Source organism: Perca flavescens, chromosome 4 (genome assembly GCF_004354835.1).
Source record: "Perca flavescens isolate YP-PL-M2 chromosome 4, PFLA_1.0, whole genome shotgun sequence".
Classification (NCBI taxonomy): Eukaryota; Metazoa; Chordata; class Actinopteri; order Perciformes; family Percidae; genus Perca; species Perca flavescens.
The window spans coordinates 13,472,841-13,500,293 of NC_041334.1; the positions used below are offsets into that span (position 1 = coordinate 13,472,841).

Genomic DNA, 27,453 nt, shown 5'->3' on the forward strand with positions numbered 1-27,453 from the left:
GCAGATTATTCTCCAAAGGGATTTGGCACACTTTAGGAAACAGCTGCCTCTACCTCCCACCCTCATCTATAGAGCTGAAGTCTCGATTCAGTTGCTGATACAATGGCACAATAATGACTAAATGGTCAAAATGTATGTAATCGATTGGAAGTTGGCAAAAATAATTTGATACATTTTTTGAGCCGGCCCCTTTATTGTAACATTTTATTGACTATTTCAAATTTTACAGACTGTCAGAAACAGCCAATGGTGTTCTTTCCCTCCAGATGGTTGGTGACGTCAGGCTCTGTTTCTACTACAACACACGTCCAGTATCAGTCACAGAAGCTCCATTCAAAGTCCTTTTGTTGTTCATTGACCAGAGCATTCAAGGAGTCAGTGTGGGAAACTGAGACCAACTTTCTACCCACACTGACTACAAGACACAAGTCAGAAGAATGTGAAGCATCTGGACAGCAAACTGATCGTTGTTCTCAAGTTTTTATATACACATTGTGAATTTATCATGGACATTTCAGTCGTTTAAATACCTGACCAGAATAGTTATTTTTTTTATTTATTTTTTAAAACATATACTGTATTCATTCTATTAAAACATTTAAAATAATTACAAATAATAAATTTAAAATGTAACTGAATTATGAAGAAAACATGGAGGATAAATTACAGGAATGGCACTTATGTTGTATATGGCACAATAAAAGCATTAAGACACAAAAATATATATGCAGTACTTATTTATTTTAATAAAATGTAAGCTACTGTACTTTTAACTCTAGATGCAACTCCTAGTCAGTGTCTCACGTGTGTGATGAGGTGATGAGCGTGTGCTCAGTCAAAGTCATTGATCCCAGCATCAGGCAGCAGATCTGCTCTCTCTACAGGGTCACCACTTTCCCAGATTCACACAGAGCTCTGTGAGTCTCTCTCCATCACCCCCCAGTCCGCCACCTGTTCCCCAGAGATCTAACCATTGTCCTCACATCAATAAAACCATTCGGAGTGTGGCATCATAATTGTGTCACCAAGCTCTCTGATTGGCTGAGACTGTGAGAAACTCCAGCCAGACCAAGACCCACACATTCATATGGAGATGTGGGACTATAAATAGGAGGGATGAAGCCAGCAGAGATCAGATTCTCTCTACAGAGACCTCTACAGCACAGAGATCCAGACATGGCACCTACAATCACTGCAGCAATGACCAATTCTTCGGAGCATCTGACTCTGACCCACAAGGTAATTTGAAGATTCAAGAAGACTTAACTATTGTCATGGAGACATTGTCTTTGTTCATGATAACACTTCACTCTAGAATAAGTTTATTAATGACTTTATTCTTCTTCCTGCAGCTCAGAAAGCCTCTGGTGGAGAAGTTACGCAGAGAGCGAATCAACAGCAGCATTGAGCAGCTCAAGTCTCTCCTGAGTCCAGAGTTCCTCAAACAGCAGCCAGACTCCAAGCTGGAGAAAGCAGACATCCTGGAGATGACAGTTTGTGTCCTGAGACGGCTGCAGCAGAAGAATCAACAGCAGAGAAGACTGCTGAACCACATCAACAAGCTGCAGTCTTCCTCTGATAACAACCTGAGAGAGGCTGACTTCTCTCTTCTGAGCTCCACAGTCCAGACCAGCATCACCAAAGAGAAGAGTCCAGTCAACAGCGCCGTCTGGAGGCCGTGGTAGACACCTACAGACTGGAGTTACTACCAGACAAACTGAGATGACCATATTGGTCAAAGATTACTGGACTCAAGTCTTTGAAATGTTATGGACTTGTTCTTCTGATTGTACAGAAGGTTGTAGTTTGTGTTAGTTTTCTTTCTGTAAGATGACATTTCCTGAGGAAATGACATCACCAATATCTTTCATCTTAAGAAAGAGAAGATCTGGTTATGCATGTTGCATGAAGCAAATCTGATTGCATCAGCAATTATTATTATTATACTTCACTGTACTTCATGTATTGGTGCTATAAGCTATGGTAACATCTGTTATCTTTTGATTGTTATTGATCATTTTGATCAGAAACTTTAACTTTTTATGGACATATTGTCACCATGGACTTACCTCACTTTAATCTCTCCTATTACTCAAAACTGATCTGTTGTTAGATCCAAATGTTTCTCTTTTTTTCTAAAAGGTTTGCTTAATGTCACAATTTTCCTGTGATACTTTTAGGACTCCCTCCATGTCATGTGTTGGCAGATGGAGATGTTTATTACCTCTTGATAGGTATTGATGATTTTGAATTGATCAAACTATAATTTGTCCTTTTTATGGACATTTAATCATAATGGGCTTTCCCTCACTTTGTGATTATTGAAAAATGATCTGTTTTAAGATCACAATGTTTATCCTTTTACTGTAAAAGGTTTCTTTAATGTCACACTGTCACAGTTTTCCAGTGACAATGTTATTGTTTAAGATGTAATTGAATTTAGAGGTTACTAAGAACAATGTGACCTGTTGTAAGGTCAGTTTTTACTAATTTTGTCTTTTGTTCACTAAGTGAAAATATGTTAAATATTTTGGGGGAAAAAAGAAAAAACTGAGAACTGTGTCCTCAAATATTGTAAATTGTTGTCTTTTATAAAGACAGTTGTTCCTTTACTCTGTCAGAGTACAGTGTGTCTTGTAGAAATCTACAAGTTGTTGTTGTGATGTATCATCACCTCTAGTTGGAGCTTTCATACTTTGTGGCTAACTATTCACTGTTGAATAAACAAATACTGCCAGCTGAAACTTTTGTTGTCTTGGGTTATTTTTCTTCATCGTGCCCTTTTCATGATGATAAAAATGTGATTCTTTGTGATTCAGCTAACATTGCGAGAGGCAGGTACTGCCTAGAAAGTTTGCCTGTTAATCACAGGGCTGACAGAAGCAGACACCCATTCACACCTATCTATGGGTAATTTAGAGTCACCAGTAAACTTAACCTGCATGTTATTGGACTGTGGGGGGAGCCGGAGCACCATGAGAAAACACACACACAGGCACAGAGAGAACATATAAACTCTAGAGCTGCAACTTACGATTATTTTCATTGTCGATGAAACTAACTTTGTTATTTGATCTATAAAATGTCAGAAAATTGGTGAAAAATGTTGGTCATTTTCTAGTTTTTTCACTGTTTCAAAAAATACTCACATTTTAAAAGCTGGAACCAGAGAATACAAAAAAATGACTCAAAGTGATTATTAAAATAGTTTGCAAATAATGTAATAATTGAAAACTAATTTATTCATTGAATAACTAAGTAATCCACAACCTTTTCCAACTGGGGAACTGTATTCAAACTGTAAACCAGTCTGGACACTTGGGACTTTCTACCATTAATTCATCTTTCTCATATCTTTTATATGTTTCAGGCAAATCACGGTTTAGTTTTTCACCATCCAGCATTCACACCGAAATTTCTTCATAAAATGCCTTCTCTCTGTAGTTGTATGTATTGTTATGTACCAACTATTAACTTTAATGGGTCTTTTTTAATTTATTTTTAAAGGGGCCTCATCCTCCTCCCTGGATGGCACACCCTGCTTGTGCACAGGGTCCTCAAAGATCCATTTGTAGAGGGGCACATTCTTCTTTACTGCTAATAGACAGAGTGTGGGAAAGCGCTGGGGGAAAGGGTTAACTGTGAATGACATCCATCCCACCAGCAGCAGAGTAATTCTCCAAAGGGATTTGGCACACTTCAGGAAACAGCTGCCCCCCCAGAAAACCTCCCACCCTCATGAGAGCTGAAGTTTTGATCCAGTTAATGGTCAGTAATTATTACTGGAGGTTCACAATTTACGACAATGATTGGAAACTGAAAATATGAGAGGATAAATCATGTTGGTGATACTTTATAATAGACTATTCACCAACATTTCAAATGTTACAGACTGTCAGAAAAAGCCAATGGTGTTCTTTCCCTCCAGAAGGCTGATGATGTCAGGCTCTGTTTCTACTACAACACACAGCCAGCATCTGTCAGAGAAGCTCCATTCAAAGTCCTTTTGTTGTTCATTGACCAGAGCATTCAAGGAGTCAGTGTGGGAAACTGAGACCAACTTTCTACCCACACTGACTACAAGACACAAGTCAGAAGAATGTGAAGCATCTGGACAGCAAACTGATCGTTGTTCTCAGGTTTTTAAAAACATTATAGGCATCCCACTATTTTTAATACCTGAAAAAAAATCAAACTACAGAAATATTTTCATTTTTTCAATTCATGAAAAAGCCAAATTTAATGAAATGAAAAATGGAAAAGTATTATTAAAATATTAAAGACAAAATTGTGAATAATTTACATCAATGGCACTTGCAAGATTTTCATTTAGCAACATGCAAGTTATAATGTATGGAGCCCCTGAGGTTACATGGAGGAAAAAATAAATACATGTACTGGGGGCAAACACTAAACTCGAGATCTTGAAGATGTGTTCCTACCTGGTGAAAGAGACGCTTCCCGCCTCCCGCTGCCACTGGAAATCAGATTGCAGGTCGAACGTGGCATATATATTATAAAACACATTCTCACCTGTGAAATGTCATCCCTTGCTGTTTTTCTTTCGTTCAAACATCCATAAGTGGCACAAAAGTCCAGCATATCCATATTGATTTTTTTTTTTTTTTTCTTTTTTTTTACCTCCATGTCACCTCCGGGGCTCCGGAGACATTGTATCTAATGAGAGGCATAATAAGACACACTTCTATTGTTCCAACACGTTTCTTTCAGGTAAACTGTAAAAGTAATTTCTTATTGGTAACTTCAAATATAAAACATTTGGTGTGTTTCAGGATTCCAGCCTTATGATATGCCATTAAACACAAGACGCTAGAAAAGAGAAAATTGTTCAGTATTGATACCACACAGGTTTTGCTGACAGAATATAACCTACAGCCAAGGAAAAAATATTGACCTCAGTGTACAGTATATTGTTTAATTAATAATACAGGAATTTCCAATATTTAAAGTATGTGATTATTGCTCTGGTTTCCAACCCAACTGATTTTTCTTTTTATATAGTTCTAAATTAAAAGTGTTGAGCTGTACAATGTAAAGATAAGAAAGAAAAATATGTTATGGCAAACACATTTTAACAATGGATAATCCAAAGGTCTATTTAGATTTAGGCACACGGCTTAATAGGTTTCAATGGACGGAGTGTGGGAAACTCTGGAGATCAGAGTTTTGCATGAATATCAATCTCAACCCCACCAGCAGCAGATTATTCTCCAAAGGGATTTGGCACACTTTAGGAAACAGCTGCCTCTACCTCCCACCCTCATCTATAGAGCTGAAGTCTCGATTCAGTTGCTGATACAATGGCACAATAATGACTAAATGGTCAAAATGTATGTAATCGACTGGAAGTTGGCAAAAATAATTTGATAAATTTTTTGAGCCAGCCCCTTCATTGTAACATTTTATTGACTATTTCAAATTTTACAGACTGTCAGAAACAGCCAATGGTGTTCTTTCCCTCCAGATGGTTGGTGACATCAGGCTCTGTTTCTACTACAACACACGTCCAGTATCAGTCACAGAAGCTCCATTCAAAGTCCTTTTGTTGTTCATTGACCAGAGCATTCAAGGAGTCAGTGTGGGAAACTGAGACCAACTTTCTACCCACACTGACTGCAAGACACAAGTCAGAAGAATGTGAAGCATCTGGACAGCAAACTGATTGTTGTTCTCAGGTACCACATAAAATAAGTTTTGAATTTATCATGGACATTTCAGTCTTTTAAATACCTCACCAGATTAGTTTCTTTTTTTAACATAATGTATTCATTCTATTAAAACATTTAAAAAAATTACATCCTTATAAATTAAAAATGTAACTGAATTATGAAGACAACATGGAGGATAAATTACAGGAATGGCACTTATGTTGTATATGGCACAATCAAAGCATTAAGACAAAAATATATATGCTGTGCTTATTTATTTTAGTAAAATGTAAGCTACTGTACTTTTAACTCTAGATGCAACTCCTAGTCAGTGTCTCACGTGTGTGATGAGGTGATGAGCGTGTGCTCAGTCAAAGTCATTGATCCCAGCATCAGGCTCAGATCTGCTCTCTCTACAGGGTCACCACTTTCCCAGATTCACACAGAGCTCTGTTAGTCTCTCTCCATCACCCCCCAGTCCGCCAGATGTTCCCCAGAGATCTAACCATTACAGAGAAGACTGCTGAACCACATCAACAAGCTGCAGTCTTCCTCTGATAACAACCTGAGAGAGGCTGACTTCTCTCTTCTGAGCTCCACAGTCCAGACCAGCATCACCAAAGAGAAGAGTCCAGTCAACAGCGCCGTCTGGAGGCCGTGGTAGACACCTACAGACTGGAGTTACAACCAGACAAACTGAGATGACCATATTGGTCAAAGATTACTGGACTCAAGTCTTTGAAATGTTATGGACTTGTTCTTCTGATTGTACAGAAGGTTGTAGTTTGTGTTAGTTTTCTTTCTGTAAGATGACATTTCCTGAGGAAATGACATCACCAATATCTTTCATCTTAAGAAAGAGAAGATCTGGTCATGCATGTTGCATGAAGCAAATCTGATTGCATCAGCAATTATTATTATTATACTTCACTGTACTTCATGTATTGGTGCTATAAGCTATGGTAACATCTGTTATCTTTTGATTGTTATTGATCTTTTGATCAGAAACTTGAACTGTCCTTTTTATGGACATATTGTCACCATGGACTTACCTCACTTTAATCTCTCCGATTACTCAAAACTGATCTGTTGTTAGATCCAAATGTTTCACTTTTTTTCTAAAAGGTTTGCTTAATGTCACAATTTCCCTGTGATACTTTTAGGACTCCCTCCATGTCATGTGTTGACTGATGGAGATGTTTATTACCTCTTGATAGGTATTGATGATTTTGAATTATCAAAATATTATTTGTCCTTTTATGGACATTTAATCATAATGTGCTTTCCCTCACTTTGTGATTATTGAAAAATGATCTGTTTTAAGATCACAATGTTTATCCTTTTACTGTAAAAGGTTTCTTTAATGTCACACTGTCACAGTTTTCCAGTGACAATGAGATAAGATAGATAAGAATAAGATGTAATTGAATTCAGAGGTTACTAAGAACAATGTGACCTGTTGTAAGGTCAGTTTTTACTAATGTTGTCTTTTTTTCACTAAGTGGAAATGTGTTGAACAATTTGGGGGGAAAAAGAAAAAACTGAGAACTGTGTCCTCAAATTTTCTAAATCGTTGTCTTTTATAAAGACAGTTGTTCCTTTACTCTCTCAGAGTACAGTGGGTCTTGTAGAAATCTACAAGTTGTTGTTGTGATGTATCATCACCTCTAGTTGGAGCTTTCATACTTTGTGGCTCATTGTTCCTTGTTGAATAAACAAATACTGCCACCTGAAAATGTTGTGTTCTCAAAGTCTTTGATTTTTATTATCACTACACTGATAGAGGTCTCCATCATCGTTCCTATTTTACTGACAAATCAAGACACAATTCAGCACACACAGTAATTGTTTATCCATAACATATCCGTAGCGTAAAACTAAGCATGGGAATGTGCATTAATTAAGATTTCCGATTAGGAGAGATTATCAATGTTATTTCACTCTATGTATATGAAGTAAGTCAAGTCAAACTAAATGAGAAAATGTACGTTTCAAAGACATTTTGCTGGACCATTATTTCCGTGTCACTAAGTTTCAGGTAAAAAAAAGTAAAAAGTTTGAAGTTAACCATTTTCCTTTTTAAAGAGGTCAGACATTGTAAAGTGATGCATAATAAGACACACTTCTATTATTCCTCCTTAAAAGCAGTGAAAGGACAGAGTGTGGGAAACCAGAGGAGACTCACTCACAGAGCCCTGTGGGACAATAGATCCAGACCTTTGCCCTCAAGGGACAGAGATTAAAAGAGACTCTGACTCCTCAAATTAGAACTTGTTTTATACTATTCCTCTGATTGTAAATGTTCCTCAGATATTAAATCAACAAGAACACATTTTCATGAAATTGTTATTTTGTCTACTGAGAACCCATATTTGTATCATCCTGTTTGAAATTGTTTCTGTCAGTTACTCTATGTAAGTATCGAAGAATGTGGTTAATTGATGTGAAAGCTGGAAACATTCAAAAAAATGTTCTTACTGCTCTTTATTGTTATTCCCTTTTTTTGCAAGTTGACTAGTTCCACATTTTTTAAACTTATGAAATGTTCAGAATTGACCCATTTTACAACCGTGCAGCATTTTAAACTCTGTCCACTCATTCAAACTTTCAGATCAAAACCCCATTCAAACTTTCAAATGTTCCAAATATTTCATTTATTCTGTATTATTCAACTTTTAAATCCCATTAATACTTTAGTAAAATATTTATCTTAGTTTCAAGGGTTATGGAAACAATGGGGGAAAAAACTAAGTAATCCGCAACCTTTTCCAACTCACAAACTGTATTCAAACTATAAACTAGTCTGGACACTTGAGACTTCCTACCATTAATTCATCTTTCTCATATCTTTCATATGTTTCAGGCAAATCACGGTTTAGTTTTTCAACATCCAGCATTCACACCGCAATTTCTTCATAAAATGCCTTCACTCTCTAGTTTTATTTATTGTTCTGTACCAACTATTGAATTTAATGGGTCTATTATTTAAAAAAAAAAATTCCATTTGTAGGAGAAGCATGTGACTGGCAGCTGCTATGCGTGCGAGAAACTGAGCTCCAACAATCGCCTCCGTATTTCCTTAAATAACCAGGTCTATTACTTTTTCTTCGACGCCAAATCGTTTTGTCTGTTGTCACAGTGACTCTGTGAAACGCCTGCAGGCACGAAAGAACGGGTCTCGTTGTCGCCTGGACTGTCTACTCGAGGTATTCGCTAGCATGTCTGCGGCTAATGGAGTGGTGGCTAATGTGAACACGTTCTCTAATATGGAGGAATTAATCGACTGGGTCTTGGAGAGGCAGCTGGGTGCGCTTGAATCAGTGATCTACAGCGCAGTAAAGGAAGTGCTGGCGAAATGAATGCCACACAGCAACACATTGGGGCAGAACCTGAGCAGGAAATCATGTTATGTGAGCCGGACCAATCTGACTGCGTTACACTCAAGATCCAGGTGGCTTCGGCTGCCTGAAGGGATACAACATGGGCTGCACGTTGAACGCAACTCGGAATCGTTCATCTGCCACGCTGCCCTGGGAACGACCCGCGGGCGGGGGGGAGTTCGCCTGCGCTGCAGCTGTTTCTGGCTAGAATTAGAAGAGGAGGAAGACTTGCGGACCCTTACGCGCTTCAAGGAACCGGAGAGCAACCGTGGGGCTTTGATTCGATACCGGGGACCGCAACTGGAAGACTCAGCACATGTGGACTAGTGGTGTTTGGGCCACTGTACCGAGTTTGACTGGAGGACGCTGTGTGTAAGTTTTGAAACCAACCGTTGGAGGGACACCTAACCAGACTGTAAGGAATGATGAATGCTGGCTACTCAGTCTACAATCTATATTTTTGAGGACACTTAATCGGGCGGAAAAAAAGGAACATGATGAATCCTGAGGATGCGCTATGTAAGTTTTGTAACTAAGCTTTAAAGGGACACTTAACCAGACTGAAAATACATGACAAATACTGGCTGGTAATCCTAAGGATACTGTATGTAAGTTTTAAATTTGAGCTTTAAAGGGACACTTAACCAGATTGAAGGTGCATGATAAATACTGGCTGGTAATCCTAAGGATACTGGATGTGGGTTTTGGAGCCAGGCTTTGGACGGTCCGATCAAACGAGCTAAATTCCTGGATTATTTAAGAAGGAAAAACATAGACGTGGCACCTATACAAGAGTCACACTTACGTAAAAGAGATGTAAATCGTCTAAAAAAATAAATACTTTAAGGTTGCTGCCTCATCTGGTGACGACGCCAAAACCAAGGGCTCCATCGTGCTGCTGTTGCGGAAATCCGCACTTACCGTAGACAAAAGCAGTAAAGATTCTTCAGGCAGGATATCTTATATATGTACCACGATAAGGAGTAGGAAAATAGCCTTTGTCTCGGTATATGCACCGGCTACATATGATGAAAGTTTCTTCCCACGCTTGACCAATGAATTGCTCTCTCTCAATGAATATTCACTAATTATACGGGAGAAATGAATGCAGTACTAGATTTAAACCAGGATAGATCAGGGGTCAATCACACGAAAGCCCCAAAACGCATATCGGACATGTTTAAAGCAGTTGTGGAATCCCACCATCTAACAGACATATGGAGGATGCACAATCCTACTAGCAAGGATTACACCTTCTTTTCTTTTCCACACGTCACCTCACCCATTCCCGCATTGATTATATTTTGTGCTCCAGTGAGCTTAAGGCAATGTTATTATTTATTACATTTATATAGCGCTTTATGAAAGCGCATTTGGGGGGCATTTGGGGACCCACCTGGGTGATGCACGGCAGCCATACAACGCCTTACAACGCCAGACCGCTCACCACACATCAGCTAGTTAGGGAGGAACATATTTTTTAGTGGTGGGGGAAACCGGAGAACCCGGAGAAAACCCACGCAGACACAGGGAGCACATGCAAACTCCACACAGAAAGGCCTGGATTTGAACCCAGAACCTTCTTGCTGTGAGGCCACAGCACTAACCACTGGGCCACCGTGCTGTCCTGTTCCACACGACAGCAATAGAACCAGCAATTCTGTCTGATCACAATGCGCTGATAACCACATTCCGTTGTGATATGTTAGGAGAAAGATCCAGGAGATGGCAATTTAACAATTCCCTTCTCCAAAACACAGCTTTTGATACAGAGTTTGGAGCCAAGCTGGTGGAGTTTATATCAATCACACTGACTCAGTTTTGGACCCGGCGTACATTTGGAGCCACTAAAGGATTTATTTGAGATTTCACATCTTCCTTTGTGGTCAATTTGAAGAAAAAGAGAGAGGCAAGGTTTGCAGAGTTGGAAGAACGTTGTAAATCATTAGAACAGTCTCTAAAGCAGGGGTCATCAACTACATTTTTTCAAGGGCCAGAATTTTTCTAAGCGGACACTCTGGGGGCCGGACTTTCAAATAAAGAAAATAAAATGTATTTATACCTAATACGCCTATTCTTGTTTGAAATTTTCACTTTCTACTGAATTAATGCTATTCTTTTTTTTTCTTTTACATGTATTAGTTTGAGCAAACTCCTAAAAAAACATGGAAACTCCATAATGATAACTGGCTCTTTAACTAGAAAAAGATCTCAGACTAGGAGGCAGTTCACTGAGGAGTGATGGTTAAAGTCTGTGATTATGGAAACATTATTGTAGTATGCAGCATCCTGATTGGTGGAAAATGCTTGCAGAAAGAAAGGCTGTTGTCAGGTAAACATGTCAGTCAAAGACGCTGAAGGGAAAAGTTGACGGGAAAAGCCAAAAGCCCAGCTTTTGATGAATGACTATGCATTGCCTCATTTACAATGAAAGATGCTGTTGCAAAATAATACAACCAGCATCATCTTCATCAAGAATGAAGAACTAACATAACTATGCACGAGCATATTAAGATAATACCTCCATAGATTTACCGCTCCAGCGGAGTTTGGTTTGTTCAACAAGAATTTGTCCAAATTTCCAGATTCCCGGAAACTAAGATAAACAGTTAGACTAAACACCGCATTTGAAACATTTGCTATTTGCAGATTGTGTTTGCGTAAAACATGGATAAGAGGGACTGAGCAGACAGAGCAGATTGAACTATCATGTTTATGCCGGTCTACACAGGTGAGTGCATTGATAAGTATTGTAGCCTATTTACAGAAAAGAGACAGCGCGAGTTCATCTGCCCCAGCGGCCGTTGGTAACTCTTTCTGTATCGTTCCCAGTCAGGTGCTGCGTGTTAAATTAACGCACACACACATCTCGGCTCAGCCGTGTGTGGAGCTCGGGCATCGCTGTAGAGAATCCCGGCATGTGAATAGAGATGTAAATACAGGAGGGCTGGGTTTTTGCTCTAAATGCTTGAAATAATAAATAACAGAACGCATTTTTTTCTCTTTACATTTTGTGAATTCATGATTACTCTGCGGGCCAGACTAAAGGCTTTGGCGGGCCGGATGTGGTCCGCGGGCCGCCAGTTGACGTTGGCTGCTCTAAAGACATGTTTTTCTGAATCTACACATACTCTTTTAGTGACAAATCGAGTGGAGCTAAATGATTTGCTAGGAATTCATAATGCACAGAGTGAGGCAAAATTACTATTTTAATGGTTGCAAGCCAAGCAAATTGCTAGCTCTGAAATTAAAACAAAACAAATCCAGAGCTGCTATCAATAGCATCCGCACAGACAGAGGTATCTCAACGAATCCTAAAAATATCGCCACCACTTTCCAATCCTTTTATTGACCCAGAGGAGGCAGAACAACTGGGTCAACCTATAACGTTAGAGGAACAACGGACAGGTGACATCAGCTATTAGTGATACAATACCAACCCAAAGCAAAATTACATATTTGGGCATCACCATTCACGCATCGTTACAGCGAGTTGTCCAGGACAACTATGAAACTATACTAAGTAGTGTTCAAAGAGATCTGGCCAATTTCTCTGTGCTGCCAGCATCGCTACGGTCCAGGATTGCTGTTGTTTAAAATGCACATAGTTCCTCGTGTGAATTTTTTAAGTACAATGATCCCCTTACCCCCACCAATACATTTCTGGAAGAAACTTGATACCTTAATTCGGCAGTATATTTGGAATAATAAACAACTTAGGCTAATATACTCTACCCTGCAACGTACCACAAACAAACAACCTTAAAAGTGTACCACAGAGCTTTTCAACTACGGGCCCACAGAGTGTGGATGGACCCCTCATCTACAGTCCCATGGAGAGAAATAGAGCAAAACCACACTGGAAGTCTAAGTCTACAAGACCTTGCCTTTACAGGTGTGTGTCCAAAAAAAGTGTATGCTAGCCTACGGCCCTATTATCACCAACACATTGACCAACTTTAAACAGGTCAAGGAGCAACTACGCTACACCAATAAGTGGCATTTGAACACCCCAATTTGGCACAATATACACTTAATGTCTGGTAACAAACCTTTTATTTATAAGCAGTGGAGTGACAGAGGTATTTATATTCTAGACCAGCTATTCAATGATGAAGGTATGTTACGTTTTGAAAACCTGAGAGCTAACTTTGAGGTCCCTAGGACATCCTTCTTCCTTTATCTTCGCTTAAGATCAGCCCTAACATGTTATGTTTTTCCTCATTTACAATATCTCTTACTATTCAATATAGGCTCTATCTACCTACACAAATATACTATGAACTGTGCTCATCTTTGACCTGTTAAAATCTATTATTGAGATGCACCCAATCATTAAATGACTTATCCAATGTTGATTATCCAGTGAGAGGATTAGTGTCCAGGATTTATGCTAAACTGATGCAAGTATTTGTAGGAGAACTCCCAATACTAAAGAAATGGGAGTGAGAGCTGAGCCCGGAGGGGAACGTAATTAATTGGGAGACAGTTTGGGACCACATTTCCCACTGGTCCAAGAAACCAAATCACCAGCAGATCCACTTCAACATATGCCATAGAAAATATTGGACACCTCAGAAGAGATACGTCTCTAAAGAAATTCCTAATCCCTATTGCATGTTCTGCCAACCTGAACAGACTGGAACTTTCTTGCACATGGTCTGGGAGTGTGAACAGATGCATGAGTTTTGGAATAAAACAACATCAATAATATCTGATGTGATAGGATTTTGAATTCCTACTGACCCTATTGTTTTGTTACTTACTGATTACTTTAAATTACACCTACTTGAAAGACAGAAGAAAATTTGGCTAGCTGGATCAACTGCAACCATTGATAACTCAGCGGTGGACCCCCACCCCTCACTCGCTTTGTATAAAACAGTAGTTGGCACACTTTCTGGACATAGTTATGCTTGAGCTCTCTACAGCAAGGATTAACAGCCAAGTCATCGACTATAGACCTATGGAAAAATGCAGCAGCACAAGAATCAGTCCTAATGACCTCAGCATCACAATAATTAGAGGAGAGCGACTAGGCAAGGTGTGATTCTTGATTTTTTTTTTTTTGTTGTTAATTTGGTTTTCTTTCCTCAAGACCGCAGAGGGTTGGGGGTGGGAGAGGGTTGTTGTTCTTGTTCAATTGTGTTTGTCTGTTTGAAAATATAAAAAACAATAAAAAATTGATCTAAAAAAAAAAATAAAAGATCCATTTGTAGAGGGGCACATGCCTCTTTACTGCTAATAGACGGAGTGTGGGAAAGCGCTGGGGAAAAGGGTTAACTGTGAATGACATCCATCCCACCAGCAGCAGAGTAATTCTCCAAAGGGATTTGGCACACTTCAGGAAACAGCTGCCCCCCCAGAAAACCTCCCACCCTCATGAGGGCTGAAGTTTTGATCCAGTCAGTAATTATTACTGGAGGTTCACAATGTACGACAATGATTGGAAACTGAAAATATGAGAGGATAAGTCATGATGGTGATACTTTATGATAGATTGTTCACCAACATTTCAAATTTTACAGACTGTCAGAAACAGCCAATGGTGTTCTTTCCCTCCAGATGGTTGGTGACGTCAGGCTCTGTTTCTACTACAACACACAGCCAGCATCTGTCAGAGAAGCTCCATTCAAAGTCCTTTGTTGTTCATTGACCAGAGCATTCAAGGAGTCAGTGTGGGAAACTGAGACCAACTTTCTACCCTCACTGACTACAAGACACAAGTCAGAAGAATGTGAAACATCTGGACAGCAAAGTTTTTAAAAACATTATAGGCATCCCACTATTTTTAATTCCTGAAAAAAATCTTATTATAAAAATACTAGTTTCATGTTTTTAATTCACGAAAAAGCCAAATTTAATGAATTGAAAAATGGAAAAGTATTATTAAAATATTAAATTCAAAATTGAGAATAAATTACATCAATGGCACTTGCTAGATTTTCATTTAGCAACACGTAAGTTATAATGTACTTTTAACTCTAGATGCAACTCCTAGTCAGTGTCTCACGTGTGTGATGAGGTGATGAGCGTGTGCTCAGTCAAAGTCATTGATCCCAGCATCAGGCAGCAGATCTGCTCTCTCTACAGGGTCACCACTTTCCCAGATTCACACAGAGCTCTGTTAGTCTCTCTCCATCACCCCCCAGTCCTCCACCTGTTCCCCAGAGATCAAACCATTGTCCTCACATCAATAAAACCATTCGGAGTGTGGCATCATGATTGTGTCACCAAGCTCTCTGATTGGCTGAGACTGTGAGAAACTCCAGCCAGACCAAGACCCACACATTCATATGGAGATGTGGGACTATAAATAGGAGGGATGAAGCCAGCAGAGATCAGATTCTCTCTACAGAGACCTCTACAGCACAGAGATCCAGACATGGCACCTACAATCACTGCAGCAATGACCAATTCTCAGGAGCATCTGACTCTGACCCACAAGGTAAATTGAAGTTTTAAGAATATTTAAATATTGTCAATGAGACATTGTCTTTGTTCATGCTAAAACTTCACTCCAGAATAAGGTTTATTAATGACTTTATTCTTCTTTCTGCAGCTCAGAAAGCCTCTGGGTGAGAAGTGAAGCAGGGAGCGAATCAACAGCAGCATTGAGCAGCTCAAGTCTCTCCTGAGTCCAGAGTTCCTCAAACAGCAGCCAGACTCCAAGCTGGAGAAAGCAGACATCCTGGAGATGACAGTTTGTGTCCTGAGACGGCTGCAGCAGCAGAATCAACAGAAGAGAAGACTGCTGAACCACATCAACAAGCTGCAGTCTTCCTCTGATAACAACCTGAGAGAGGCTGACTTCTCTCTTCTGAGCTCCACAGTCCAGACCAGCATCACCAAAGAGAAGAGTCCAGTCAACAGCGCCGTCTGGAGGCCGTGGTAGACACCTACAGACTGGAGTTACTACCAGACAAACTGAGATGACCATATTGGTCAAAGATTACTGGACTCAAGTCTTTGAAATGTTATGGACTTGTTCTTCTGATTGTACAGAAGGTTGTAGTTTGTGTCTGTTTTCTTTCTGTAAGATGACATTTCCTGAGGAAATGACATCACCAATATCTTTCAACTTAAGAAAGAGAAGATCTGGTCATGCATGTTGCATGAAGCAAATCTGATTGCATCAGCAAAGGTTTGCTTAATGTCACAATTTCCCTGTGATACTTTTATGACTCCCTCCATGTCATGTGTTGGCAGATGGAGATGTTTATTACCTCTTGATAGGTATTGATGATTTTGAATTGATCAAAATATAATTTGTCCTTTTTATGGACATTTAATCATAATGGGCTTTCCCTCACTTTGTGATTATTGAAAAATGATCTGTTTTAAGATCACAATGTTTATCCTTTTACTGTAAAAGGTTTCTTTAATGTCACACTGTCACAGTTTTCCAGTGACAATGTTATTGTTTAAGATATAATTGAATTCAGAAGTTATTAAGAACAATGTGACCTGTTGTAAGGTCAGTTTTTACTAATTTTGTCTTTTGTTCACCAAGTGAAAATGTGTTGAACAATTTGGGAAAAAAACTGAGAACTGTGTCCCCAAATATTGTAAATCGTTGTCTTTTATAAAGACAGTTGTTCCTTTACTCTCTCAGAGTACAGTGTGTTTTGTAGAAATCTACAAGTTGTTGTTGTGATGTATCATCACCTCTAGTTGGAGCTTTCATACTTTGTGGCTAACTATTCACTGTTGAATAAACAAATACTGCCAGCTGAAACTTTTGTTGTCTTGGGTTATTTTTCTTCATCGTGCCCTTTTCATGATGATAAAAACAGGATTCTTTGTGATTCAGCTAACATTGCGAGAGGCAGGTACTGCCTGGAAATCACAGGGCTGACAGAAGCAGACACTCATTCACACCTATCTATGGGTAATTTAGAGTCACCAGTAAACTTAACCTGCATGTTATTGGACTGTGGGGGGAGCCGGAGCACCATGAGAAACACACACACAGGCACAGAGAGAACATATAAACTCTAGGGCTGCAACTTACGATTATTTTCATTGTCGATTAAACTAACTCATAGTTAGTTGATCTATAAAATGTCAGAAAAATTGGTGAAAAATGTTGGGGCATTTTCTAGTTTTTTCACTGTTTCGACAATACTCACATTTTAAAAGATGGAACGAGAGAATTAAAAAAAATGACTCAAACGGATTATTAAAATAGTTTGCAAATAATTTAATAATTGACAACTAATTTATTCATTGATTAGTCTTTGCAGCTCTAGTAAAGTCTACACAGAAAGCCCCAGTCAGTTTGAACCCAGAGTCTTCTGGCTGTGAGGCCACAGTGCTAACCATTGCAGCACCGTGCCATCCCTTAACATACCAGTTGATCTAAATGTAGCTCATTGTTTTATATGGTTTCCTATACATTTATCATGAAAATAGGTCACTTATTTTCCGTAAGTCAAGTCATCCGACCGAATTAGAAAATGTAAATTTCTAAATGTTTTTTAAGACAACATGATTTTGGTATAACTGTCAGGTGTGGGTGCTTTAATGTAAAACGTTTGAAGTAAATAATTTCTCTCTTTAAAGAGGTCAGACATTGTATCTAATGAGAGGCATAATAAGACACACTTCTATTGTTCCTCCTTGAAAACAGTGAAAGGACAGAGTGTGGGAAACCAGAGGAGACTCACTCACAGAGCCCTGTGGGACAATAGATCCAGACCTTTGCCCTCAAGGGACAGAAATTAAAAGAGACTCTGGCTCCTCAAAACTGGTACATTCTTAATCTGTTTCAAATCATAGATTAGACCCAATGTTTTCAACATTTTCGTCCTATGATTAAAAAACGACCTGGCAAAGTCCTTCAACACGTTTCTTTCAGTTAACTGTAAAAGTAATTTCTTATTGGTAACTTCAAATATAAAACATTTGGTGTGTTTCAGGATTCCAGCCTTATGATATGCCATTAAACACAAGACCACAGCCAAGGAAAAAATGTTGACCTCAGTGTACAGTATATTGTTTTATTAACAATACAGGAATTTCCAAAATTTAAATAAAGTATGTGATTATTGCTCTGGATTCCAACCCAACTGATTTTTCTTTTTATATAATTTTAAGTTAAAAGTTTTGAGCTGTAAAATGTAAAGATAAGAAAGAAAAATATGTTATAGCAAACACATTTTAACAATGGATAATCCAAAGGTCTATTTAGATTTAGGCATACAGCTTAATATGTTTCAATGGACGGAGTGTGGGAAACTCTGGAGATCAGAGTTTAGCATGATTATCAATCTCAACCCCACCAGCAGCAGATTATTCTCCAAAGGGATTTGGCACACTTTAGGAAACAGCTGCCTCTACCTCCCACCCTCATCTATAGAGCTGAAGTCTCGATTCAGTTGCTGATACAATGGCACAATAATGACTAGATGGTCAAAATGTATGTAATTGATTGGAAGTTGGCAAAAATAATTTGATACATTTTTTGAGTCTGCCCTTCATTGTAACATTTTATTGACTATTTCAAATTTTACAGACTGTCAGAAACAGCCAATGGTGTTCTTTCCCTCCAGATGGTTGGTGACATCAGGCTCTGTTTCTACTACAACACACGTCCAGTATCAGTCACAGAAGCTCCATTCAAAGTCCTTTTGTTGTTCATTGACCAGAGCATTCAAGGAGTCAGTGTGGGAAACTGAGACCAACTTTCTACCCACACTGACTACAAGACACAAGTCAGAAGAATGTGAAGCATCTGGACAGCAAACTGATCGTTGTTCTCAGGTAACACGTAAAATACGTTTTGAATTCATCATGTACATTTCAGTCTTTTAAATACCTCACCAGAATAGTTTTTTTTTTTTTTTTTTTTTTACATATAGTGAATTCATTCTATTAAAACATTTTTTAAAAATTGCATCATAATAAATTAAAAATGTAACTGAATTATGAAGAAAACACGGAGGATAAATTACAGGAATGGCACTTATGTTGTATACGGCACAATCAAAGCATTAAGACACAAAAATATATATGATGTGCTTATTTATTTTAGTAAAATGTAAGCTAATGTACTTTATATTCTTGATGCAACTCCTAGTCAGTGTCTCACGTGTGTGATGAGGTGATGAGCGTGTGCTCAGTCAAAGTCATTGATTCCAGCATCAGGCTCAGATCTGCTCTCTCTACAGGGTCACCACTTTCCCAGATTCACACAGAGCTCTGTGAGTCTCTCTCCATCACCCCCCCACCCCAGTCCTCCACATGTTCCCCTGAGATCTAACCATTGTCCCCCAGGCAATAACAGCATTAATGTGCTGCATCCCTTATTGTCTCACCAAGCTCTCTGATTGGCTGAGACTGTGAGAAACTCCAGCCAGACCAAGACCCACACATTCATATGGAGATGTGGGACTATAAATAGGAGGGATGAAGCCAGCAGAGATCAGATTCTCTCTACAGAGACCTCTACAGCACAGAGATCCAGACATGGCACCTACAATCACTGCAGCAATGACCAATTCTTCGGAGCATCTGACTCTGACCCACAAGGTAAATTAAAGATTCAACAAGACTTAAATATTGTCTTTGAGACATTGTCTTTGTTCATGATAACACTTCCCTCCAGAATAAGTTTATTAATGACTTTATTCTTCTTCCTGCAGCTCAGAAAGCCTCTGGTGGAGAAGTTACGCAGAGAGCGAATCAACAGCAGCATTGAGCAGCTCAAGTCTCTCCTGAGTCCAGAGTTCCTCAAACAGCAGCCAGACTCCAAGCTGGAGAAAGCAGACATCCTGGAGATGACAGTTTGTGTCCTGAGACGGCTGCAGCAGCAGAATCAACATGTGGACTCAGCAGCTGTCGGTCAGGGCTATTCCAGATGTGTCCAAGAGGTCACACACTTCCTGTCCAAAGAACCGGTGAAGACCCAGTCCCAGAGAAGACTGCTGAACCACATCAACAAGCTGCAGTCTTCCTCTGATAACAACCTGAGAGAGGCTGACTTCTCTCTTCTGAGCTCCACAGTCCAGACCAGCATCACCAAAGAGAAGAGTCCAGTCAACAGCGCCGTCTGGAGGCCGTGGTAGACACCTACAGACTGGAGTTACTACCAGACAAACTGAGATGACCATATTGGTCAAAGATTACTGGACTCAAGTCTTTGAAATGTTATGGACTTGTTCTTCTGATTGTACAGAAGGTTGTAGTTTGTGTTAGTTTTCTTTCTGTAAGATGACATTTCCTGAGGAAATGACATCACCAATATCTTTCATCTTCAAGAAAGAGAAGATCTAGTCATGCATGTTGCATGAAGCAAATCTGATTGCATCAGCAATTATTATTATTATACTTCACTGTACTTCATGTATAAACTATGGTAACATCTGTTATCTTTTGATTATTATTGATCATTTTGATCAGAAACTTGAACTGTCCTTTTTATGGACATATTGTTACCATGGACTTACCTCACTTTAATCTCTCCAATTACTTAAAACTGATCTGTTGTTAGATCCAAATGTTTCTCTTTTTTTCTAAAAGGTTTGCTTGATGTCACAATTTCCCTGTGATACTTTTAGGACTCCTTCCGTTTATTACCTCTTGAAAGGTATTGATGATTTTGAATTGATCAAAATATTATTTGTCCTTTTTATGGACATTTAATCATAATGGGCTTTCCCTCACTTTGTGATTATTGAAAAATGATCTGTTTTAAGATCACAATGTTTATCCTTTTATTGTAAAAGGTTTTTTTAATGTCACACTGTCACAGTTTTCCAGTGACAATGTTATTGTTTAAGATGTAATTGAATTCAGAGGTTACTAAGAACAATGTGACCTGTTGTAAGGTCAGATTTTACTAATTTTGTCTTTTGTTCACTAAGTGAAAATGTGTTGAACAATTTGGGAAAAAAAGAAAAAACTGAGAACTGTGTCCTCAAATATTGTAAATTGTTGTCTTTTATAAAGACAGTTGTTCCTTTACTCTGTCAGAGTACAGTGTGTCTTGTAGAAATCTACAAGTTGTTGTTGTGATGTATCATCACCTCTAGTTGGAGCTTTCATACTTTGTGGCTCATTGTTCCTTGTTGAATAAACAAATACTGCCACCTGAAAATGTTTTGTTCTCAAACTCTTTGATTTTTATTATCACTACACTGATAGAGGTCTCCATCATCGTTCCTATTTGACTGACAAATCAAGACACAATTCAGAACACACAGTAATTGTTTATCCATAACATATCCGTAGCGTAAAACTAAGCATGGGAATGTGCATTAATTAAGATTTGTGATTAGGAGAGATAATCAATATTATGTCACTCTATGTATATGAAGTAAGTCAAGTCAAACCAAATGATAAAATTTACGTTTCAAAGACATTTTGCTGGACCATTATTTCCGTATATCTAAGTTTCAGGTAAAATAGTAAAAAGTTTGAAGTTAACCATTTTCCTCTTTAAAGAGGTCAGACATTGTAAAGTGATGCATAATAAGACACTCTTCTATTATTCCTCCTTGAAAGCAGTGAAAGGACAGAGTGTGGGAAACCAGAGGAGACTCACTCACAGAGCCCTGTGGGACAATAGATCCAGACCTTTGCCCTCAAGGGACAGAGATTAAAAGAGACTCTGGCTCCTCAAATTAGAACTTGTTTTATACTATTCCTCTGATTGTAAATGTTCCTCAGATATTAAATCAGCATTAACACATTTTTATAAAGTTGTTATTTCATCTACTGAGAACCCTTATTTGTATCATCCTGTTTGAAATTGTTTGTGTCAGTTACTCTATGTAAGTATTGAAGAATGTGGTTAATTGGTGTGAAACCTGGAAGCATACAAAACCTATGTTCTTACTGCTCTTTATTATTATTATTCCTTTTTTTGTAACTTGACTAGTTCCACATTTTTTTAACTTATAATTGTCATGCCTGCTGTTACTTTTAGTGTTTGTATCTTAAATATTTTCTGAAATATTCATGTTACTTTCCAAGAAATGTTCTCCGTTCAAATAAATAGATGAAATGTTCAGAATTGACCCATTTTACAACCGTGCAGCATTTTAAACTCTGTCCACTCATTCAAACTTTCAGCTCAAAACCCCATTCAAACTTTCAAATGTTCCAAATATGTCATATATTCTGTATTATTCAACTTTTACATTTCATTACTACTTTAGAAAAATATTTAACTTAGTTTAAAGGGTTATGGAAATAATGGGGGAGGGGAATAATTAAGTAATCCACAACCTTTTCCAACTCAGGAACTGTATTCAAACTGTAAACCAGTCTGGACATTTGGGACTTTCTACCATTAATTCATCTTTCTCATATCTTTCATATGTTTCAGGCAAATCACGGTTTAGTTTTTCAACATCCAGCATTCACACCGCAATTTCTTCATAAAATGCCTTCTCTCTCTAGTTTTATTTATTGTTCTGTACAAACTATTCACTTTAATGGGTGTTTTTGTTTAAATTTTTTTTTTTAAAGGGGGCCTCACCCTCTTCCCTTGCTGGCACACGCTGCTTGTGCACAGGGTCCTCAAAGATCCATTTGTAGAGGGGCACAATCCTCTTTACTGCTAATAGACGGAGTGTGGGAAAGCGCTGGGGGAAAGGGTTAACTGTGAATGACATCCATCCCACCAGCAGCAGAGTAATTCTCCAAAGGGATTTGGCACACTTCAGGAAACAGCTGCCCCCCTGGAAAACCTCCCACCCTCATGAGAGCTGAAGTTTTGATCCAGTTAATGGTCAGTAATTATTACTGGAGGTTCACAATGTACCACAATGATTGGAAACTGAAAATATGAGAGGATAAGTCATGTTGGTGATACTTTATGATAGATTGTTCACCTACATTTCAAATTTTAAAGTCTGTCAGAGCCAGCCAATGGTGTTCTTTCCCTCCAGAAGGCTGATGATGTCAGGCTCTGTTTCTACTACAACACACAGCCAGCATCTGTCAGAGAAGCTCCATTCAAAGTCCTTTTGTTGTTCATTGACCAGAGCATTCAAGGAGTCAGTGTGGGAAACTGAGACCAACTTTCTACCCACACTGACTACAAGACACAAGTCAGAAGAATGTGAAGCATCTGGACAGCAAACTGATTGTTGTTCTCAGGTTTTTATAAATACATCATGGGCATTGCAGTCTTTTTAATACCTGAAATGAATAAATTCCTAAAATATAGTATATTAATCCAATTTAAAGTTTTAGAAAAACATTACATAATACATTAAAAATGTAACTAAATTATCAAGAAAACATGGAGGATAAATTACAGGAATGGCACTTGCGAGATATGTTGTATATGGCACAATCAAAGCATTAAGAAACAAAAAAATATATGCTATGCTTATTTATTTTAGTAAAATGTAAGCTACTGTACATTTAACTCTAGATGCAACTCCTAGTCAGTGTCTCACGTGTGTGATGAGGTGATGAGCGTGTGCTCAGTCAAAGTCATTGATCCCAGCATCAGATCTGCTCTCTCTACAGGGTCACCACTTTCCCAGATTCACACAGAGCTCTGTGAGTCTCTCTCCATCACCCCCCAAGTCTTCCACCTGTTCCCCAGAGATCTAACCATTCTCCCCCAGGCAATAACAGCATTAAGTGTGCTGCATCCCTTATTGTCTCACCAAGCTCTCTGATTGGCTGAGACTGTGAGAAACTCCAGCCAGACCAAGACCCACACATTCATATGGAGATGTGGGACTATAAATAGGAGGGATGAAGCCAGCAGAGATCAGATTCTCTCTACAGAGACCTCTACAGCACAGAGATCCAGACATGGCACCTACAATCACTGCAGCAATGACCAATTCTCAGGAGAATCTGACTCTGACCCACAAGGTAAATTAAAAGAGTCGACAATATTTAAATATTGTCAATAAGACATTGTCTTTGTTCATGCTAACACTTCACTTCAGAATAAGTTTATTAATGACTTTATTCTTCTTCCTGCAGCTCAGAAAGCCTCTGGTGGAAAAGTTACGCAGAGAGCGAATCAACAGCAGCATTGAGCAGCTCAAGTCTCTCCTGAGTCCAGAGTTCCTCAAACAGCAGCCAGACTCCAAGCTGGAGAAAGCAGACATCCTGGAGATGACAGTTTGTGTCCTGAGACGGCTGCAGCAGCAGAATCAACATGTGGATTCAGCAGCTGTCGGTCAGGGCTATTCCAGATGTGTCCAAGAGGTGACACACTTCCTGTCCAAAGAGCAGGTGAAGACCCAGTGCCAGAGAAGACTGCTGAACCACATCAACAAGCTGCAGTCTTCCTCTGATAACAACCTGAGAGAGGCTGACTTCTCTCATCTGAGCTCCACAGTCCAGACCAGCATCACCAAAGAGAAGAGTCCAGTCAACAGCGCCGTCTGGAGGCCGTGGTAGACACCTACAGACTGGAGTTACTACCAGACAAACTGAGATGACCATATTGGTCAAAGATTACTGGACTCAAGTCTTTGAAATGTTATGGACTTGTTCTTCTGATTGTTAGTTTTCTTTCTGTAAGATGACATTTCCTGAGGAAATGACATCACCAATATCTTTCAACTTAAGAAAGAAAAGATCTGGTTATGCATGTTGCATGAAGCAAATCTGATTGCATCAGCAATTATTATAATAGCTCACTGTACTTCATGTATTGGTGCTATAAACTATGGTAACATCTGTTATCTTTTGATTGTTATTGATCATTTTGATCAGAAACTTTAACTGTCCTTTTTATGGACATATTGTCACCATGGAGTTACCTCACTTTAATCTCTCCGATTACTCAAAACTGATCTGTTGTTAGATCCAAACGTTTCTCTTTAAATCTAAAAGGTTTGCTTAATGTCACAATTTCCCGGTGATACTTTTATGACTCCCTCCATGTCATGTGTTGGCAGATGGAGATGTTTATTACCTCTTGATAGGTAAGGATGATTTTGAATTGATCAAAATATTATTTGTCCTTTTTATGGGCCTTTAATCACAATACTAATTTTGTCTTTTTTTTACTGAGTGAAAATGTGTTGAACTATTTGGGGGAAAAAAGAAAAAACTGAGAACTGTGTCCCCAAACATTGTAAATTGTTGTCTTTTATAAAGACAGTTGTTCCTTTACTCTCTCAGAGTACAGTGTGTCTTGTAGAAATCTACAAGTTGTTGTTGTGATGTATCATCACCTCTAGTTGGAGCTTTCATACTTTGTGGCTAACTATTCACTGTTGAATAAACAAATACTGCCAGCTGAAACTTTTGTTGTCTTGGATAATCCAAAGGTCTATTTAGATTTAGGCACACAGCTTAATATGTTTCCATGGACGGAGTGTGGGAAACTCTGGAGATCAGAGTTTAGCATGATTATCAATCTCAACCCCACCAGCAGCAGATTATTCTCCAAAGGGATTTGGCACACTTTAGGAAACAGCTGCCTCTACCTCCTGCCCTCATTTATATAGCCGAAATCTAAATTCAGTTGCTGATACAACGGCACAATAATGACTAAATGGTCAAAATGTATGTAATCGTTTGGAAGTTGGCAAAAATAATTTGATACATTTTTTGAGTCTGCCCTTCATTGTAACATTTTATTGACTATTTCAAATTTTACAGACTGTCAGAGCCAGCCAATGGTGTTCTTTCCCTCCAGATGGCTGGTGACGTCAGGCTCTGTTTCTACTACAACACACGTCCAGCATCTGTCACAGAAGCTCCATTCAAAGTCCTTTTGTTGTTCATTGACCAGAGCATTCAAGGAGTCAGTGTGGGAAACTGAGACCAACTTTCTACCCACACTGACTACAAGACACAAGTCAGAAGAATGTGAAACATCTGGACAGAAAACTGATTGTTGTTCTCAACACGTAAAATACGTTTTGAATTTATCATGGACATTTCAGTCTTTTAAATACCTCACCAGAATAGTTTCTTTTTTTTAAACATAATGTATTCATTCTATTAAAACATTTTAAAAAATTACATCATAATAAATTAAAAATTTAATTGAATTATGAAGAAAACATGGAGGATAAATTACAGGAATGGCACTTATGTTGTATATGGCACAATCAAAGCATTAAGACACAAACATATACAGTGGGGAGAACAAGTAATTGATACACTTCAGATTTTGCAGGTTTTTCCACTTACAAAGCACGAAGAAGTCTGTAATTATTTATCTTAGGTACTCTTCAACTGTGAGTGACAGAATCCAAAACAAAAATCCAGAAAATCACATTGTATGATTTTTAAGTAATTAATTTGTATTTTATTGCATGACATAAGTATTTAATACATCAGAAAAGCAGAACTTAATATTTGGTACAGAAACCTTTGTTTGCAAATACAAAGATCATACGTTTCCTGTAGTTCTTGACCAGGTTTGCACACACTGCAGCAGGGATTTTTTCCCCCTCCTCCATACAGACCTTCTCCAGATCCTTCAGTTTTCGGGGCTGTAGGGCAATACGGACTTTCAGCTTCCTCCAAAGATTTTCTATTGGGTTCAGGTCTGGAGACTGGCTAGGCCACTCCAGGACCATGAGATGCTTCTTACGGAACCACTCCTTTGTTGCCCTGGCTGTGTGTTTCGGGTCGTTGTCATGCTGGAAGACCCAGCCACGACCCATCTTCAATGCTCTTACTGAGGGAAGGAGCTTGTTGGCCAAGATCTCGCGATACATGGCCCCATCTATCCTCCCCTCAATACGGTGCAGTCGTCTTGTCCCCTTTGCAGAAAGGCATCCCCAAAGAATGAGGTTTCCACCGCCATGCTTCACGGTTGGGATGGTGTTCTTGGGGTTGTACTCATCCTTCTTCTTCCTCCAAACACGGCGAGTGTTGTTTAGACCAAAAAGCTCTATTTTTGTCTCATCAGACCACATTACCTTCTCCCATTCCACCTCTGGATCATCCAGATGGTCACTGGCAAACTTCAGACGGGCCTGGACATGCGCTGGCTTGAGCAGGGGGACTTTGTGTGCGCTGCAGGATTTTAATCCATGATGGCGTAGTGTGTTACTAATAGACTCAAAAACATCGGGGTTTTTTTCAAGGTTGACGGGGAGACAACACAAGGGTTAAAAATCATACAATGTGATTTTCTGGATTTTTTGTTTTAGATTCCGTCTCTCACAGTTGAAGAGTACCTATGATAAACATTACAGACACCTACATGCTTTGTCAGTAGGAAAACCTGCAAAATCAGCAGTGTATCAAATACTTGTTCTCCCCACTGTATATGCAGTGCTTAATTATTTTAGTAAAATGTAAGCTACTATACTTTTTACTCTAGATGCAACTCCTAGTCAATGTCTCACGTGTGTGATGAGATGATAAGCGTGTGCTCAGTCAAAGTCATTGATCCCGGATCCCGGATTCACACAGAGCTCTGTGAGTCTCTCTCCATCACCCCCCCCCCCCCA

The 27,453-nt window shown here is 38.9% G+C and overlaps 3 protein-coding genes across 4 annotated transcripts; all 3 read left to right on the top strand.

The window, feature by feature from the left end:
* Nucleotides 1-1,101: 1,101 nt before the first annotated feature.
* Nucleotides 1,102-1,845, top strand: LOC114554786 (enhancer of split mbeta protein-like). The gene is made up of 2 exons (XM_028576812.1): nt 1,102-1,239; nt 1,353-1,845. Exons 1-2 carry the CDS (start codon nt 1,117-1,119, stop codon nt 1,683-1,685), a joined length of 456 nt encoding a protein of 151 aa, XP_028432613.1. The 5' UTR covers nt 1,102-1,116; the 3' UTR covers nt 1,686-1,845.
* A 13,514-nt stretch (nt 1,846-15,359) lies between these two features.
* On the top strand, nt 15,360-20,278 carry LOC114554674 (transcription factor HES-5). 2 transcript variants are annotated; one of them, XM_028576646.1, is made up of 2 exons: nt 15,360-15,497; nt 19,696-20,278. In XM_028576646.1, the coding sequence occupies exons 1-2, from the start codon at nt 15,375-15,377 to the stop codon at nt 20,116-20,118; spliced, it is 546 nt and encodes a 181-aa protein (XP_028432447.1). In that variant the 5' UTR covers nt 15,360-15,374; the 3' UTR covers nt 20,119-20,278. The 2 variants fall into 2 exon arrangements, with proteins under 2 accessions (XP_028432447.1, XP_028432448.1); XM_028576647.1 differs by lacking the exon at nt 15,360-15,497 and adding an exon at nt 19,445-19,582.
* A 3,477-nt stretch (nt 20,279-23,755) lies between these two features.
* On the top strand, nt 23,756-24,493 carry LOC114554854 (transcription factor HES-5). The gene is made up of 2 exons (XM_028576923.1): nt 23,756-23,893; nt 24,008-24,493. The coding sequence occupies exons 1-2, from the start codon at nt 23,771-23,773 to the stop codon at nt 24,428-24,430; spliced, it is 546 nt and encodes a 181-aa protein (XP_028432724.1). The 5' UTR covers nt 23,756-23,770; the 3' UTR covers nt 24,431-24,493.
* Nucleotides 24,494-27,453: the final 2,960 nt, after the last annotated feature.